Source organism: Adiantum capillus-veneris, chromosome 9 (genome assembly GCF_014529385.1).
Source record: "Adiantum capillus-veneris isolate H3 chromosome 9, ASM1452938v2, whole genome shotgun sequence".
Lineage (NCBI taxonomy): Eukaryota > Viridiplantae > Streptophyta > Polypodiopsida > Polypodiales > Pteridaceae > Adiantum > Adiantum capillus-veneris.
In genome coordinates, this window is record NC_140939.1 from 119,758,007 (window position 1) to 119,777,517 (window position 19,511).

At 38.8% G+C, this 19,511-nt stretch overlaps 1 protein-coding gene across 3 annotated transcripts in view; it reads right to left on the reverse strand.

The window, feature by feature from the left end:
* The window catches only part of LOC147451079 (uncharacterized), an 86,196-nt gene extending 84,936 nt beyond the window's left edge, over positions 1–1,260 (reverse strand). The window contains exons 1-3 of one of the 3 annotated variants that reach the window (XM_086520032.1): positions 970–1,260; positions 232–768; positions 10–136 (exon numbers count right to left, since the gene is read on the reverse strand). In XM_086520032.1, the coding sequence (XP_086376158.1) occupies positions 10–136; positions 232–768; positions 970–1,047 (742 nt within the window). In that variant the 5' untranslated portion in view covers positions 1,048–1,260. Of the gene's footprint in view, positions 1–9; positions 137–231; positions 788–855 lie in introns of all 3 variants that reach the window. The other 2 variants (XM_086520033.1, XM_086520034.1) reach the window with 2 other exon arrangements.
* Positions 1,261–19,511: the final 18,251 nt, after the last annotated feature.

The window sequence follows — 19,511 nt, forward strand, 5'->3', positions numbered from 1 at the left end:
TCTCCTCACCTTTGGATATTGAATGTAAGGATGAACAGGTTTTAATCCACCTGTTTTTGTGGAGTTTCTCTTCATTGGGTATGAAACTGTTACATACTTCACTTGTTCTGCAATCAGAATCTGCAGTCAGAGATACCTGCATAATCAAAAGCCAACAGGGTGCCAAAAGTTTGCAGCCATTACCCGGTTAAAACAGAAAAGTACTCTAGTGCCACCATAGAAACAGACTACCTCTTTCTTTCCAATGCCACGCCTTCTTAAAAATCTTGATAGATCTAAGCTCCCTTTTATACTCCAGTCCCCAGAGACCTCATCCCAACATTGTGAGATTCGCATATCTTTGACATAGACCCGTGCTAGGTCTCCCTCATCAGGAAAAAGAACATCAACTACTGTGCCGCCATCCAAAGAAGTGACATCATTAAGGAGTACAGCCTCCCACCACGCATCTTGATAGAAGACATCCACAAAAAGTCCACCTTTCCAAGTGAGAGGCGAAGGCTCTGTCCGCACCGGTGGGCTAGGTCTTAGCAAGCCCCGTCTTTTTGAAGGAGACGAAGTGGGGGTGACAGCCAGTGGGTGGCACTTTGGAGGAGGGCAGATTCCAGGCATATCACTGAGTTTGGGACACGGGATGGATTCCCTGAGTTTCCTAAGACCATCATCCGTAAGAAGTTCATCATATTCAACCAAACGTCGACCAGCTTTCAGACCAACTATGGTACCCGGGTGCCAAGACCCACGCAAGCCCACATCTTTCTGCCTCACCTGCATGGCATGCCATGGCCTGTCTCATCATCAAAGGAAATGTACGCTTCAATACAATAGAGGAAAACAAAATGAGAAAACGCTCACACTAAAGAGCCTGATTTAAACAACTGCATCTCCCTGCTACTAGCAATGATAGCGACTTGAAAAGAAGTAACTTTATGCGCTATCCATTATGTTAGGTTGGCTTGGAGCACGAACCTCTACTCGCTCTCCTTCCCGAAGCTTTGGTGAGTCGTGCGGGTTGAAGAGGGGCGTTTTATCCACCTGCAAATCCATTCGCGCGGTTGACTATGAGCAAAAGGATCCCCCCCCAATAACGCACAGGCCTTTTAATGGCATGAGCTCTCCTTTCTGCGCACGCCGAAAACGAAGAACCGACGTTCGCCCATGAGAGCGGAATGACCCGATTTTGCTGGTCACAGCGCTCTCTCTCTCTCTCTCTCTCTCTCTCTCTCTGCCAGCAACAAAAACCCTGCAAATACTTCATGCAAGGTCCTTATTTTTTATCAAGGAAATGAGCAAGACATTTGCAGCCTCTAGGCCTCGCTGGAAATTTAAAGTTCCCTCCAAATTTCGTCCTTCAAAGAATCCATGAATTTTCAAGCTAATGTGCAGTTAGTGTCAAAAATTTTACTTGATGCCTTCCAATTCAATGTAGACGATGTATGGTTATATCAAGCTCACAATTGTGGCTTATCCACATATAGTAGATTTTAAAGTAAATTAAGTCTCTGGCAAAGTTTCAGCCACTTTGAACACTAATCATGCACAACAATTTATGCCATCATCAATATGTATTTTTTATATCTATAGATTGCTTCAAAGAAACATCAAGATTCTAATGCACATTTGAGCTTTGATTTTGTCTCTCTAAGCTAGGAGAACATTATATTAAATGAGTGATAATTCAATAGGAGTAGTACTCCCCCGGTTGTAAAAATCATTAGGTTAAGGACTAATGCACCATGTTCAAACATGTCGTGTCCAACCAAGCATAATCTAACAATACCCTTCATTATCTTGAATCAAGAATAAGGAGCCTACATGATGCTATCACCTAATGTGATAGAAGGCATTGCTCCACTGACGCAATGTCTCTCTCTCTCTCTCTCTCTCTCTCTCTCTCTCTCTCTCTCTCTCTCTCTCTCTCTCTCTCTCTCTCTCTCTCTCTCTAGTTGAGACTAGAGAAATTGGTTCAAAGAAAACAACACACATTATGCAATATCTACTAACAGAAGCAGGTACACAACAAAATAAAATATTGGTTGCACACAATCTCGAGGAGTAGCCGCAATGTCTGTAGCCAAGAGGGTTGATAAAGAATTTGGTTGCACGCTTCATGAAGAGGTTGGATACATGGTTAGGTTTATTGACTAGTATAAAACAGATGGAATGCTTCTTAGAGAAGTACATGTGGATAGCCAACTCTAAGTGTATTTTGTTATCATGGTTGATGAAGCACATGAAAAACCAATACACACAGATGTCCTCTTTGGGCAACCTGTTCGCTTCGCCTCCATAATAACCATGCATAAAACCACATTGATGGGCTTTGATATTTGATAATTGAGTTGATAAACTTCTCTTAGTGTTTTTCGTTTTGTAGTGCAGGGCATTGTTGTGAGCTGATCTTGAGCAACTATGATCCAACAGCTTAGCAATGGATAAGGTAGGGATCCAACAACATATATAGCAAGAGAGAAGGAAAGAGTACGATTCTACGGAGAGTCCGAGCTTTCCAATCCTCAAAAATTTCCTTCTAGACAAAAAAAACGCTCTTTATTGACTTTTAAAAACACACGCTCATCCTAACATACTAACATAGAGCTACTCTTGACTTTGCAAAGTGACATGTTGGTAGCATTTGAAACTCTCATGCAACATGATGGCGAGCAACCTTTGCATGGAGAAACTTTGCTCTTTTTTGGTCAGCCTATGAATGTTTCTCCCATCGCCTGTAGACAATCAAAGCATGATACACAAAAAAAGGAAAGATTGGTTGCACACAACCTTAAAGAGTGGCTGCAATGTCTATCTACAAGAGGGTTGTTGAAGTATTGTAGGCTACTACTACACTCCAATGGCTTAGAGACGGATAAGGTAAGGATCCCAATGATGTATATATCAGGAGAGAAAGTAATATTGATGTTGTTTCCATAGATTTTATGAGCTTTCAAAGCCTCCCAAACAACTAAAAGGCTCAACTAGCCCCCCTCTAGCTGGAAAAGTGTTTATCTTTTTTAGTTAAGCTAGGGACGACCAGCAACTCCCTTTAGGAGTCTCTAGTCGTGCTTGCTTGGCATTGTCGTTGAGGCATTCTGCACACACCACACAAAGCCCAGGATAGCCCTTTCACTCTCTTAGGACATTTGAAAGCCAATGTTCAATCGCTCCTCACTCTTTGTCAACTTTTGAACTCACATGCTCAACCTAACGTAGAGTTGTTCTTGACCTTTAAAAATTGACATGATGACAAAACGCTCACGTATCATAATGGTAAGCAACCCCAAGAGAGAAACTTAGCTCAAGAAATTTTGCTCTAATTTGGTCCACCAATGACTATTTACTTAGTTTAACTAATATAGTTTTTTCTTACGTTGGCACAAGAAAAGTCCATGTGGAAAATAAAAATCTCCAAATAAAACAACAATCGACACAATGGTAGAAATTGCAAAAGACACGATGTTGGAGATCACAGTAGATGTGATCAACATGATGATGGAGATCATGATCGACATGACAGAAGGTATGAAAGACGAAGAGACCATGATAGAGACGATGAGTATAGAAGGGATCGTAGCCATAGGACGGTGACCCAAAGGACTCATGGCAAGCACGTGATCTAAGGATACGTACAATAGATATGTTGGCAGTGATGATGACTATCAATGCAAAGGTCGGAGTAGGAGGGATTAAGATGATAGAAACCCTAGCGCTTCAAAAGGGCACCAGTTACAAAAGCTTGAGTTGTTCAATGTTTACCAAGGTAGGTTTTCACGTGTCATGGATCATGGCTGCATAGTGTAGCTTGTGGGATTTCATGATCCAAAGGAAGGCATTGTGCATGCGTCGCAAATTCCCACACATTGATTGCTAATGCAAAAGATGTTGTGAAGAAGATCAAGAGGTATGGTTCACTTGATGAAAAGAGGCTCTTTGGATGAGGAATCTAATCCCTCCAGCATGAATCAACCTTTCATTAGGTTGCAAAGGGATTTTGGATTATCATCACATAGTGGGATGAAAATGGCTCTTCTAGGCGACCACTATAGCAAAGAGGGTTGCTAAAGAATTTGGTTGCAAGCTTGGTAAAGAGATTGGTTATGCGATTAGGTTTGCATGGGGCCGAGACAATACTCAAGAAACAATGCACATCAATGTCCTCTTTGAGCTACTAAAGGACCTAGGAAGGTAGTGATTTTTTTTTTTGGCTTATACTCATCTCGATACACTTGATGTTGAGAAGTTTTTTGGGTGCTTGTTTTACTTTAACATTTTTACTATTCTAGGCTCAACATATTTTGTCAACTCTTTGTATGCAAAGAAACCAAAGAGTGACTGGATGTTGCACTTATTCCTATTATATAGATACATGTAAGTGAGCCAGAAGGTGTTCTCTTTTTGGCAAGACGTAGAAATTGATACAGCATGCGAAATCTTGTATGAGAGAATGAAGGGGTTGGGTCTCAATGTCCTGAAGTTTATTATACTCTCGATTTATAGTGATCTTCCTAGTGAAATACAGACAATAATTCTTGACCCAACACCACGAGGAAAAGGGAAAGTGGTGGTTGCAACCATCATTGCAGTGCATCTTTCACCATTGATGAAATCTCTCATGTAGTAGATCCAAGTTCCGCTAAGAAAAATATATGTATTCCCAAGCTTGGGTTAGATTCACTTGTCATCACACCCATTTCTCAAGCTTCTACAAAGCAAGGGCGAGCATGTAGAATGAAACCAGGAAAGTTTAGTGCTTGTCCATGGCCCGAGTGCGTACAAGAATGAAATGTTACCAGCAAGTATGCCTAAAATTTAGAGAATGATTTTAAACAATTTTACATCTAAGACAATGCAATGGGAATGTCAGTATTTCTACAGTTTATATGAATCTCATGATACACATCAAAGGATTACCATGTCCCCATAATTTCTTTGTACTACCCCCACATTCCCTCGATAATTAGCTAATACTAGGCACACCATGGCAACGCAAATACAAGGCGCATATACACTGGTCAAAATACCAAGTGTACTTTAGAGTTGACCATTATGTAAATTATGTCAATTTTGCTTCCATGGAAGTTACCAGATACTTTTTCAAGAATGCCAATGAAGAGACCAAGGAATTGGCTAGCAGCTTCAGCACGATAAAAGCACAACAGCACATGCCATAGACGATACAGAAAATGGCAGCAACAGGGCCTATTGATAGCCTTGAAGGCACAACTGCCAGTAATTCGTTCCCTTCAGTACAATTCATGGACGACCAATCATTTATCTTGGAAGAACAACTACCTATAACAAAGCAAGTCTCAAAAATTGCATGCCCAAAATCTTCAAATAAGCTGGTTCAAAACAAACAACCCAAGCAATGTGGATACCAAAATAAACATGTGTCCAAGTAAATGTAGAGCAATCCAAAGCACCCTCTACACAACAGATTTTGATATCTATAGGAACTTCCAAATGGAAGGAAACTTCATGTGGATTCCCAAAATCCCCGACTACAAGGCTTATCTCCAAGAATGCAACAACAATTTTACCCCATAGCTAAAAGAGCAATCAGAGTGTCGTGCGGCCTATTAAAATTCCAAAACCAAGAACACTCAGATACATAGAAGTCTGGATACCTAAAAACCCCATTACAATACCGCAATCAACAAATAAGAAGTGGCTTCCCTAGTAAAAAGATTCACTGCAAGCCACAACCCACAATGATGTTTTGAAGCCACCATAATACTCTTCCAAGTCAGAACCCGGCCTAAACCTCGAGAACAAATCCACGATGATAAGGGATGGACCTTTTGGCAATTCATCAACGAGCCATCGAGCTACAATGCTTACTACATGGTGTATGCTCTCTAATGCAAGAATAGCTAAACATCACCATCAAATGCCCTTAAGAAAATTGTTCGAGACCCACCTCTCGCACAACATTACTTTTTTAATGCATTGACCAAGTATGCATACATAGGACCACTTACATGGCCTTGCATAAGGCACTGCTTTGATGACCATGCACGACACAACCCTAATGACACACTGTTGTTGTTTATGAGTACTATGGCTAAGAGGAGGGGAGGCATTCTAAATGCAAACCTAAACATCAAAGGGAAATGGGCATTGTTTATTGACTTTTGTGTTATAATTCACGTTTGATTTCTCTTTTTTGACACAACTTCTGATTTTTTGTTGCCCTGAGAGATGAGGAAAATCAAGAAAAAGGGACAAATGCCAAAGATAAGCCCTTAGATGTGTGTAAATATGTATATAATAATGCTTTTTGCTAAAAGTAATAATAAAAAGTAAAGTGATATGTCGAAAACTTGCAAATAAAGACTTTTCTTTGGAAGTCAACTTTTTCTAAGTATCTAGCTTTTATTTTTACAAACTTTAGTCAATTTTGCTATTTATATATATTTTCAATTGTTTTTATTAATTTTCTAAGCAGTAAATGCCAAAAAAAAAAACAAAGAAAACCAGATACAAGTTCATAGACTCCAGGAAGAGATAGAAACTTTAAGAAGCCAATTTGGGGCAAGAATGACCAAGTTATGATCAAATTCGGATGAGTTGCAACCGCTTTTTAAGCTGAAAAAGCATGATTTGACAAAATGGACCAATTTGGGTCATACAACAACCGATTTCAAAAAAATTGACACAATGGTCATCGTACACATGAGGTAGGGCTAACTGTGAGGTTTAGACAAAATTGACTTGGGTATGTATAGTTTGACCCCATTTAGAAGTCTCATTTGAGAGGGGGGGGGGGGGGAGAGAGAGAGAGAGAGAGAGAGAGAGAGAGAGAGAGAGAGAGAGAGAGAGAGAGAGCTATGCCAGAGTGACTTTCTCGTGACCCCTATGCCCTACACCATCTAAGATTCGACACCAGATATGAGAGGTATGTTCCCTACCTAATACACTACGGTTTGATGCTTGTGCATGCCAAAATTAGTAGGTAGAAACCTCGGAGAGACCTAGGTCGGCCAACATGAAAATCAATGTTTACACCACGTTGGAGCACCCAATGATGACCATACTCCATGTGTAGCTCGCCCTTGAGTCTACTAACATGCCCTAGCCTTCAGTTTCATTTTGGCAACAGAGGAAATCCCTTGCAGCGGAAATATTGGCTAAACTATGTGAGAGTAACATGGATTTCCCCATTTGCTACACTAGTTGAAATATGAATAGCGTCGAGAAAAACTACACCACCACCAAGAGAAAAGGGTTGGGAATGATCTACGTGGTAAAGAAGTTTTGACACTATATATTGGCTAATCATTTCATATTTTTTGTTGATCATCAAGCTTTACTATACTTAGTGAACAAATCTTGCAAAATCAATCAAAATGTTCTATGGTTTATTCTATTGCTAGAGTTTGACTTCACCGTTTTAGTCAAGAAGGGCATTATCCATCAAAGAGTTGACCATCTATCAAGGATGATTCAAGGTGAAGCACCTGAAGGCATAGACGATGACCTGCCTAACTCATATCTATTCATTTTTTAAATGGTACCAAAATGGAGTGAATGATTGATTCCTCTTTTAGCTCAAAGAAATGAATTGAAGGAGTACGACCCACAAGAGATTGAGAAAAATCAAATCTCTCTTTATATTAGTAGGGCACCTCTATAAACAAAGAACTAACCAAATCTTACATCTATGCATTGAAGCACCAAGGAAACGACAACACTACCTAAATCAAAGCCCATGTTCAAAACTTAAGATTCTACGATGGTCATGAACAAACACCAACGCTTGATGAGAGTGGGAGTGTACCACTCCCATGTGCATAGAACCATTCACGAGTATTTCAAGATATGTAAAAATTGTTGTGCCAAGCACATACATGACTCTACAGCAATGTTGCAATTCATAGCAGCACCTGCATGAAGGAAATACAGTGTTGATTAACTGAAAAGTCGAACATTTTCTAAAGGAGTCAATAAGTAATGACAAAAACACATTGAAAACAAAGCCCAAGAGTCACCTTTATAAACTAGGGAGAGATGGACATCTTAGGATGTGCACCACAAAATGTGAGTATATACCTATCCTGATGCATAACTGTTTAGCATGGTCTTTGGACTGAATACCATCGTACCTTTGGAGGTTTTGCTCCCAATTTTGTTCATATCCAAACAACTTGATGGATTGGACATGATTTTTTGGAACAATTTGAGCAACTCTAAACCCAGAGAGACACAAATACAAACAAATGCTTGCATATATCCTCGAAAAAGACGCATGAAATAATTTCATGACAAAAATATTAGAAGCAAAGAGTTCTCATCGTGTGATTATGTCCTTGTATACACACTGAAACAACATGCTAAGAAACTAAAAAAGTGGAGCAATGGACCATCTTTTATTCATGACATATCATTGAGTGGTGCCATTAAACTTGTTACATTGGTCAGGGAAATGTTTAATTGGATGAGTGGATGTAGACTTAAGAAGTATCACTTATCTCTAGCCCCATAAATGCCGTTCGAAAGCACCCTAATGGACTAAATACCATAACTAGCCAAGTGGATAGAGGATATGCCCGAAGGATCTGCAAAAATATACATGAAGTGGGAGCACAAAGGAGTCACAAAAGTGCTACCATCAATAACCTTACATTTCACAAATCCATAGCAACATGTAAAGAACATTGGGCGTGAGTTGCTACCTCTACCACTAGTAGGTATACCTTGGCCAAAGAAGATTCTACCAAACCTAGAGCCAAATCCTGAAGGAACAATTGAATGGATGAAACCATCTACAAAGTTGCCCTCAACACATTAGATTGGACCTAGACTATTGTTCCATACTAAGAAAAAGAACATAGGTTGCCTTTGCCACATGGAAAGCGAGAAACAATTTTGGTGCTCAACTACCTAGCTCTAGAAAGCCCTCCAAAGAATATTGTACCCTTAGAACCCTACATGCTACAAATGATAAAGGCCACACTATAAATATTAAGCGATGTCCTTGATTTACCATGCCAAACGTTATGCAAGATTGCCAATATGTTGATCATTGCGATCACTATGTTCGAAGATGTGGAAGCATCAGACCATTTGTGGGACATCTTTGTCAAAAATAGCAAAGACTTGTGTTGAGACCTTGTAAATACGCCATCAAAGAACGTAATCATGGGGTTTTATCCTAGGTGATGTGTTTGCCAAGCCAAACCCTTCAAACACTGGAAGAAAGCTTCATCATCGGGTTCTTCGAAGTTGATTCATCTGTCCTCAACCCCCCAACCAAAGATCTTCAAGTGCGGCACATTGCCTATCAAAATTTAGTGGTTTCAAACCCCTTGATACACATTGTGTATATGGCTGATGTTGAAGCAAGGGTGAAAAAGTACCATAGATCTTTCAACGCACTCAACTCCATCAAACACCGAGAAACATTGTCAAGGGCAAGCATTATCGTCAAGGAGGGGGAGCGTTTAAAGATGCCACCGTTGATACCCCTTCTAGCATAATATTCCCTGCAAAATCCACATTGTAATATCTAAATGGCTCAAGCTCAATTTTTGGTTATGTAATCTATCACGCCCACTTTCACTTTGTAAAGATTATACCCCATATGAATGTTCTTTTTGGAGATATCGTTGTGTTATGAGAAGGAGAGCTTGTTAGTGCAAACTTGTAGTCAACATATATCTACCGTTGGTAATCAGAATCAAGTTTTGACTATTGTCTCTTGTTCCTTTCCTCTCACTCTTTCATTGAACTGTATGAATTGTCGTTTTTGTTGAAGTGCGAGCATAAATCCACTTTTTGTGCTATAATCAAGTGTAAATGTTGTTTTTTTAATGGGAGATTAGTCAATGGGCATAAAAGAAGTTGTCAAGCTGCTTTCATTCATGTTTTGCATACCTGAAAATCCATGTATTGCAATCTATGTACCTCTCAAAAATGATTTTATAGGGTCAAGATAGCTTCTATTGGTCCTTGCCTCTATAGTCTCCTAAAGAGTCATGAATTTTTGAGCTTGTTTGGCTGAAGAAATCATCAATTTTTTGGTAGAAGTGAGGATTAAGTGTAGATAGTCGTAGACTGCCTGAATTGATTTCATGATTGTGTGTTCTTGTAGTCACAATAGCTCCATTGGGTATGACAAGCTCAATGAATCTATGTGCCCCTCCTTGGTCATTGCCCTAATTATTGACGTAGATTATGTTAGTTTTGAATAGTTGTGCTATAGACGTCCATCACAATGATCCACTAACATCCTCTAGACATGATTCTATCAATATGAGTGACCAAAGTGCTATGATATCACCCGAGATGGATATAGGCCAAACTTTCTCATCCAATGGTCAGATTTTAGCACCACACAGAGAGATTGGATCACTGTGCAATGTCTTTTTCCTTGCATGAGAGTATATTTTGCATGCTTTTAGTGATCATAAGTGAGCATGATGTCATGCCATGCTTTTATGATTCAATGCAAGGCCATTTTTATGTCTAGTTTTAGCCCCATGATTGCCAATATCATACGTGGCAGATGTTGCAAGCAAAGGCACATCCAAGGGTAGACGGATGGTTGCTTGATGAGTAAGATGCAACATATAGAGCCCATTCTTTGAGAGTTAGAGATCACATGCTAGCAAAAGTTCTTGATGAGTTTCCAATGATCCATTGTCATCATGTAGCATTCAGTTGGAACAATCTTCTGTGAGCGTCACTTATACGGATGAGAAAATTTGCATACACTTATCAATGGGAGTGTAGAGCACACAGTGAGACACCTTCTATGGATACATGTAGGCCTATTAGAGAGCATTGTTTGAGGGTGCATATAGAAGTTCCTACGATGATAGCATATACATATTGATTTTTGGACTTTTGATATTACTCTCAACCAAGCATTGAGTGTCCTTCTTTGAGTGCTCTGACCATGCGTAGTGTGCACCCTATGCCCATGTTAGAGATAGGGCCTAGACCATCTTCAGGGTTTTGTTCACCTAGAGAGATTTTTCCATTGAGCACTCTTGTGGAGCATGATTTTTGAGTGACACAAGATTGAGATAGAGATGTAGGAATAGATTCTTAATGACAAGAGCCATGAACCAAGCATAGAGCTAGTCCATGAGATTTCTAGGAGACCATTCGCATGTAGTTAGCATGTGGATGATTTTTCTTACATTACAACCTACGATGATAAAAAGCACCACTACACATACTTGTGAGGCTCTAGAGACCACAAGGCCTACGGTAAGAGCACCATGCACAGAGAAATTAGATCACGTGATGCGGACAGTTGTGCTACTTAGAGAACACCATCTATAGAGACCCCTTCAAGATTAGTTGAGGTTATAGATGCCATGATCAAGACAGACACATCATTCTTGTGAGTGATTGGACATTCTTATTTGAGAATAGCACTTCCTCATCTCCCTATGACTGTATTTAAAGTTGGTTTTTGATGGTACCCTTGTCCTTCAAATATGAAAGATTTAATGATTTATATGCCATTTAAATGTATTTTTAAAGGGTAGCTCACATTTCTACCTCTTACAAGCAAGAAAAATACCCCAAAACGGGTAAAATACCCGTAAAAAAGCAACCTTGGTGTCATTAAGTGAGAATTCATTCCCAAGTAGATAGTGTTGTACTTATTGATTAGCTTGGATATTTTTACAGCTCTCACCCTAGTAGTATCTTGCATGAATTTACGAGAGCACATCCAAACCTAGATACATAGGCACATCTCGAGCTAGTGGGTTTATGTAGATTGGAGCTTACCGTGACATATATTGACGATTCACATTGTAGGTATAAATGATCACAAATGAATGGATCTAGCGAGCCACTTAAGAGAGTTATGACCTATCATCTTGTAGGAGATCTTCGTGACTAGATTTACGAGAGTATTGACTATGCAATGTATACTTTGACCATTGAATTGCCCTACTCTCCTTGGTTTTCTTGTGATTTGGCACATACTTTGATGACCATGACCACTACATAGATACATTGTGTTCACAATTCCACTTGAGCGAGATCTCCCTCTATTAGATCATCCCTTGGAATTTTTTTACCAAGGAGCATGATAGAGAGCCTTAGCCTCAAGGGATTTAGTATTTACATGATCACTCAAAGATTCTACATGATCACAAAGTGTTAATTAATGTAAACAACCATATAAATTGGAGCGTTTCAAAATTGGTTTCTTCCCTCTTCATCCAATAGTCTAAATGCATGACTTTGTCAATGTTAACAAAAGATTCACCTTACCAACTAGATGTTCACTCTAATGTCATTTTGAGCAATTAAGTTTATTTTAACTCCCTAGCCTTAGGTCTAGATTGATAAGGGATAAGAAAAGGAATGCACATATTGATACGCAGAGTGAGCTACATTCATAACAGTCACTTCATACAAATGTTCCCATAGAGTTATCTACAAGTGATATTTCACGGTTGCATTTCATGACCGTTGAGTGGAGAGATGCCACATGTACAAATTTGATAGATGAGGATCCTACAGACCGCAGAGATGACACCACCAACATAGAGGTCACACCACAAGTACTGGAGCATACACAACCTAGATTGACCTATAGAGACATCATTGAGGAAGATTCCTGAGTGCATGTAACATCCTGTTGGATTCGATGACCACATTTGTACCCTAGTGAGATCCTAGTTGTGATGTACATACACATGAGGCTTTACAAGACAAGGATTACATTGATATCGCCGTAGAAGTTACACTCGAGTCTTCTCCACAAGACACATCAAGTACAACGATAACTAGACCCCATATACACAAAAGCAGTAGTGCACCGAAGATATTCTATGATGAGTATTCACAACAACACAATAGAGAGAGGATATTTCTACATCTTCTCTAGGTTATGGCTATAGGAGTGTTGCTACACCGAGCAAAGATAGATGACTTATTGGTCCTATATACCTTCATATAGAGCTCACTTTAGGAGCACCAGAGTTGTTTATGTGCCGTGTGCTAAGATTCAGGTTGGACCGTTATCTGACAATGATTTACTAGTTTAGATAGAGAACCGTGGCACACTAGATGGGTTAGATCCAAGAGTTGGGTCACATCCTCCATTAGAGGCACAAATATATTATTAGGGTCATAGATAGATTGGGCATCCTAGTCCATGATTTGTAGTAGCCTACCCATAGAGACCGTAGCCACTCCTGAGACTGAAGAGATCCTAGAGACCAATTTTCACTAGAGAGTGTTAAGACATTCCACACGATCATCATAACGGCCATCTTTAGAGACTTTTGACATACCTAGAGATAAAGCTTGTACTTTGAGATTGACTTTTAGGAGAGCTTTATTAGAATCACTGATGAGATTGTAGACATTCAAAATCTAGCTACAAAAAAGCCCTTCCATTATTTCTCCAGAGGTTGAGATGAGCCATAGCTCACATGAGACTTCTATTGACCATACAAATGATGAGAGCTAGGTAAGAATTATACCTCCACAACCATTGAGATTCCAAGTCAAGTGATCACAGATACAGCGGTTGACCATAGTCGTAATCCCATTAGAGTTTCATAGACCATGTAGATGCCTTAGAGCTAGGCATGAGCCTACCTTTGAACCCATTAGAACCACAAAGAAATATGAACACTGAGATACAAGTGGATTTCATCGCTAGACCCATTACTTGTCCTATAGTATCTACCATTCACATGGGGAAACAAGTGGATTTCATCCCTAGACCCATTACTTGTCCTATAGTATCCACATTTACATGGAGCTAAGTGCTAGCCAGTCTTTGACCGTTAGATAGAGAGCTTGGAGATATCATGTTTTTCTATTTGGTGAGATCTCTCTTACCACTTCTAGTTGCACTAGACCTTTGTTCTCAATCTATTGACATAGTGCATAGACTTACATATGAGTGCATACCAGAGGTAGTTTTTTCCTTTGGTTTTTTTCCCTCTAGCTATCTAGGACCTTAGTTAGGTTTATTTCCTTTTATTTTTACTTTTGTTGTTTCTTTTTTGGTTCTTTTGTCATGTTTCCATGTTGATATGCCCCTTCAAGGTATAGTGCTTTTTGGTTTGATCATTTGTGAAGCTTGCGGATACAGAGAGACTAGAAGATTATTATGGACATCAAGAGACTGTACAATTCTTGTAGGCATGACATCACCTCTATACACGAGGAGCTTTCAATGTAGACACAAGGATTCATCCTACATCACATATAGCCAAGGGAACTACTTCCTTTGCTTGTTGCTTCCCTACCCTGGTCTTCATGGTTGCATTGCTATATCATTGCTTGATGATTATGGTCTATTGTGCATGTTGAAGTTCTAAAAAAAAATCCTACTAGTTTACGAGTTTATAAGTCAAACATTGTAAGGTATTTGCATTAGTCAATTGATTAAGAGTTTAGCTTTATCTTAGGGCCCTTGAGTAGGCAATGTAGTCTTTAGGTTAACATATATACTTAATTTGCAATCCTCGTTAGTGATATTATCCTTGGCATGTAACTACTTGAGGTGTGTCTTAGGCTTGTGATGGTTTTGTTTTCTAGCAGCAAAAGTGACCATCTTGTGACTATTAGTACACTTCAATGTTGTTTTTTGAAAATAAACAACGAAAAAGAAAAAAGAAAAAAGAAAAAACACAAAGCACCCATTGTTGGTGGGCATGTCCCTAGATCGATCTAGTAGTTAGTGTGCAACAACTCCTAGTTGTAAAATCCTATTGGAAGAAAGATAAGTGCTCGTGTGGCATAATATCCTATATATTATCCTATATGTTTTTATATGGCTATGTTGAGGTCAAAGACCCCAATTGGATATCTATTCCAAGCCTTATAAAAAAAGGCTATGTTGTACATATCATAAGCTAAGGTATTTCTTGCATTTTATAACACGAGTCTACTTTATTGAAAGTGTCTACTTCCCTCTCTCTCTCTCTCTCTCTCTCTCTCTCTCTCTCTCTCTCTCTCTCTCTCTCTCTCTCTCTCTCTCTCTCTCTAATTGTGTACCTATGGTTATCTTCTCCTTCACGCCTTCTTGAGCTCTCACAAGCTACTACACCCTCCATATCTCCAACTCAACAATCGGTATTAGAGCTTGAAGGTATAATCACCTCTTAATCTAGCTAATTACTTTTCTCTATTAATCATTTCTTAATCTTTCTATGTGTGGGCAATTTCTTGAAAAATACAATGAGCCATTATCCTCCATGAATTGATTAGGGTGTTGTACCTACATCGTTAGGATCTTTAGATTCATCATTAGAGGCTACTAGGCATTAATCATATTAAAAATAGTTCATTTGCATCATCTTGCATCAAGCACTACCCTGCTTGAAGCTCCATCTTGCAACATCAAGAGCTTCACAACGCACCCTCAAACATATTAGTTGAACATGATTTTTTAAATCCAACTGATTGCTTAAAGTTTTTCTTTTTTATTGGTTTTCTATTTGTAACTCTATTCCCAAGATTTCATTTCAACTGCTAATTTCTAGATTTAATTGCTATTAGCCTCACCTAGTCACTATCGAAAGTGGGTGGGTGTGTGATAGCGATTTGTTTACTTTGGCGGGAACATGTTTTAAAGGAGCCAATTAAAGTCAAAAGCCTACGAAAGGAGAGGGCATCGAGCTTGACTAATGGAGAATGCAATTAAGCATAGGGCGTTGCCTTGACCTCGGCCCCACCTTGAGCCCATTGTAGGCCACCAACTTGTAGTGTTGCACATATTATTGACGTCAACAAATCTCCACCTCTGCTTCTCACTAGATATGACCAACCCCGACCCCTATTGACCCTGCTCGGCGGCGTTAATTCATCAACCACCCATGTGCCACACCTTTTGGCGTTTTCTCTTTGTGTAGGGATATTCTTAAACACAAGGTTGTTGCATCACAAAATTTTGCTTGCAGATGCCAAAGTTCCTAGATGCAATCTTTAACAACAACTCAATATTGTTTTTGATTTCCTTATAAAAAATATAGTTTTTTTCCTTTTGAAAATTACTTTTTCATGCAAGCAACTATTCACACACAGAAAGCCTGTTTGCAAATAACCACTCCCTGCCCTACCCAAAGTACAATAATGCATTAATCTTGTGTGCCTTCCCACCTGCAGATTAGACAAAGAGTGGAAAGTTCTCAAGACTTTCACGGAGATCTTCAATTGAGCTTCAAAAGTTTCAAAACAAAGGATACAAAAGAACTAAAGGGCAACACTCACATTTCAAAATCATCAATCGAGATACGAGGGTGTTCAAAGGCACTTCAAGGCAAGAACAAAGCTTCACACCAAAGGTGACTAAGCCCAACACCGTCAAGTACTTTTGATTCAATTCCAATCAAACTTCAAAGACCCGAGGCAAGTTCCAAAACCACAAAAGCAAAAAAAATCAAATTTTTGTGAGCTTCTAAGGCTTGTGAAGTTCAAATTTTGAATGAGCTCCAAAATTGTACAAAGCAGTTTTATTTTTTTATAATTTCCCCTTGTGAAGAGGTGCTTCACAAACTACTCATGTTGCCTAATAGGTTTTGACAGCTAAGGATGGGTAAAGTCATGATTTGATACAAGTTAAAGAGATCAGATTCCATAGATATATTTTATATACCAAATCGATGTTGCTACTGCCCTTAGTTCAATTATCTACCTAAAGTTGACCATGTTCATTTTGAATAGCTCTCATGTTCTCTCTCAATATTCAAAGTTTATTTTGACTCAAACCTTTGTTCCTATATGCAAGAGAGCAATTCATATCGAAGGTATCACTCATGCCTTGTTTGATTCAACGTTCTTATGACAACAAAATGGTTCAATGGTAGCATTATCCAATTTGACATACATATATTGATTTTAAATTCTACAATTCTTCTTATAAAGGGAAGGTCCCTGCATATATTCTACAATTATTTGCATTATTTTTTACCAAAGCTTTTGGAAGTGGGTCACAATTGTAGCCAATTTGTTGTAACAAAGTTCACAACTTTCTATTAGATCATTGAATATATTTTCAAATCTTCAATTATTTCCACAGAAGGTTATTAATCATCAGGATGCTACAATTGGAATCAAGAGCCCTAAGATTGAAGCTAAAGCATGACAATTCTCTGTCAAATTTGAGGCCTACTACACAAAAATTGCCAACATCATTGAACATTTATTTGCTCAAGATTTGATAACTTGCCCTTGTGAAAGATGGAGATCTATAAAGAAATGTTTATTTGAAGGAAATTACATGTCACACCTTACAAAGAGATGGTCCCAAGACTAAAATGTCCATCCTAGGGAACAAGTTACTCAGCTAGGGCATGGAGACACGTGAAGAGGCTGTCAATCTCTTGTTTGAACACAATGCAGTACGTGGAAACAGTCTATAAACTCTCTAACTACGAAAAACGTGATTACTACCTCTTTGATCCAATCACACATCCACATGCAAAACCAATAGCAAATAAACTCCGATCAACACCAAACTTGGCAGGCACAGTCCTTAATAGGTCAGAAACACTTTTACACTAGCAAGCCTAAAATCTACACATTGAAAATAACATGATTTCTCTAGCAACAAAATTGCAGGTCTCCGAATCTGATGTCGGACACACCTAATATGTGCTCCTAAGCGCTAGGAATCTAATGCAATTGGCTAAAGCTCAAAATAACGCTCAGATAGTAGGATATATCACCTTTAAGGTCGTGGAAGTCGACACTTGGATCTTGAAAAAGGCTTGCAATGTAGATATCGACGTGAAGAGCTCCTTAAGGTTAACGTGTTGATGCTCTTGGCTTATCTGTAAGGTAATTGTGCAGTACGGTGTAAAGAGATGAAATCTTGACAGCAAGAGAGTGCTCACATTGTATAGAGAAAACCTTCTTTGCTTATTTTTTTCATAATAAAAGTGATTGTAAAAAACCTTACAAAGTTGCCTTTCATACCCTGGCTAAGGGTCTTAAATGTGCAAGGGCTAAAACTACTTAAAAAATAAGCGGCCTAACCGACCAAATTGTCTAACTTATGATATAGCTTGGAAGCCCATAGCCTCGGATTCCGCATAAATAAAAAGTAAACAAAGATCTAATGGTTTTTTGGTGGAAAAATCTACAATCGCTTTCTATTAAAAGGGCTCAAAAAGACTCTCGAGCATCTCCTTCTCTTGAACAAGCATCTATTGTTGGAATCTTCCAACTCTCCCTCCCTCCTACTTCATGTCGTCCTTGACATGAGTCAAGGTCTAAATTTCAGAGTCTCCCGTCAAGCTCTCTCTATCTCCTTGATGAAAGTGAAGGTTGACAGTTGCTCAAGCTTTTTTCCGGTGGCTCCACTTCTTGGGCTTTTTTTTTTGCATAGCCTTTGTATAACCATCACACCACAGTAGCATTTTTAGCAACTTTTCAAAGCTATTCGGATATTGAGTTAAAAATTTTGTTGGGTGTGTGATCTGTCTGCGAAAAAAAATCGTGAATTTTACCTCATATTGGAGATCTCAGCTCTGATTGACTTCCAACTTTGTGGGCATGTTCCCCGTGATGTTTTAAGGGTATTGAACCATTTGTACCATAAATGTGGGCTCCCATCGAAGAATTTTACCATTTTTGGACTTCTCGCAAGGTGAAACAAGCAGGTTCTTAGCATTGGGCAAGTCTAATACATTTGAGACTTCATAGGCATTAGTTTCTAGGTTAGGGTAAAGCATTGGCTAAAACAAGATGTAGCTATTGCTCAACATGAATAAGGTAGAGAAAAAAATGCGATTTTTTCCTATCTAACACAAATATATAAATTTTCAGCTATGTGACTATTTCCACATGAACATATACTCCCTTGAGACACACTTGATGTGTCACTCCATCTATTGGAAGCCATTATTGTTGCCATTAGCCATTTGTCATGTGAATGAAGCTCTAACTATTGTCCTGGATTGTAGGCTTTAGCGGGACATGAACTAGTAGCCTTTTAGAAACTGTGTACTGAAGTGTAACCCCATTTCGATGTCATTTGGATGACTTTTAGCGATTTTGATGCTTCATCCAAAAGCTTTTTTGCTTGCATCACTTTGCATGTAGAGTTTTGTGTGAGACTTCTTCACAGAATTTGGTAGCTTTGATGCCCTTAATCTGCAAGTCAAGTCTAGTACTCATCTGACTGAGTTATGCTCATTTTGAATCTTGACCAAACAAGCTCCAATCAGACTAATGGAAGTTCCTATCACTTCACAGACTCTTCGTACTTGTATCCTACTTTTCTTGCAATTTTCCCTCGATTTTTTATTCTCTTAACAAATATATATATTTAAAAATGCAAAAAATAGAGAAAAAAGAATTAAGTGAAAAAAATATAGAAAGTAGCTAGAAAATCATAGAAGCCTACTGCTTCAAGAAAAACCCTTATCCCTCTCTCTCTCTCTCTCTCTCTCTCTCTCTCTCTCTCTCTTTAAAGTGTTTTTAATGAAAAGCATTATAATGTACATAAGTACTCACACCTAAGGGCTTATATATGACGTTCATCCCTTACACTTGATATACCTCATCTTGTCAGGGCA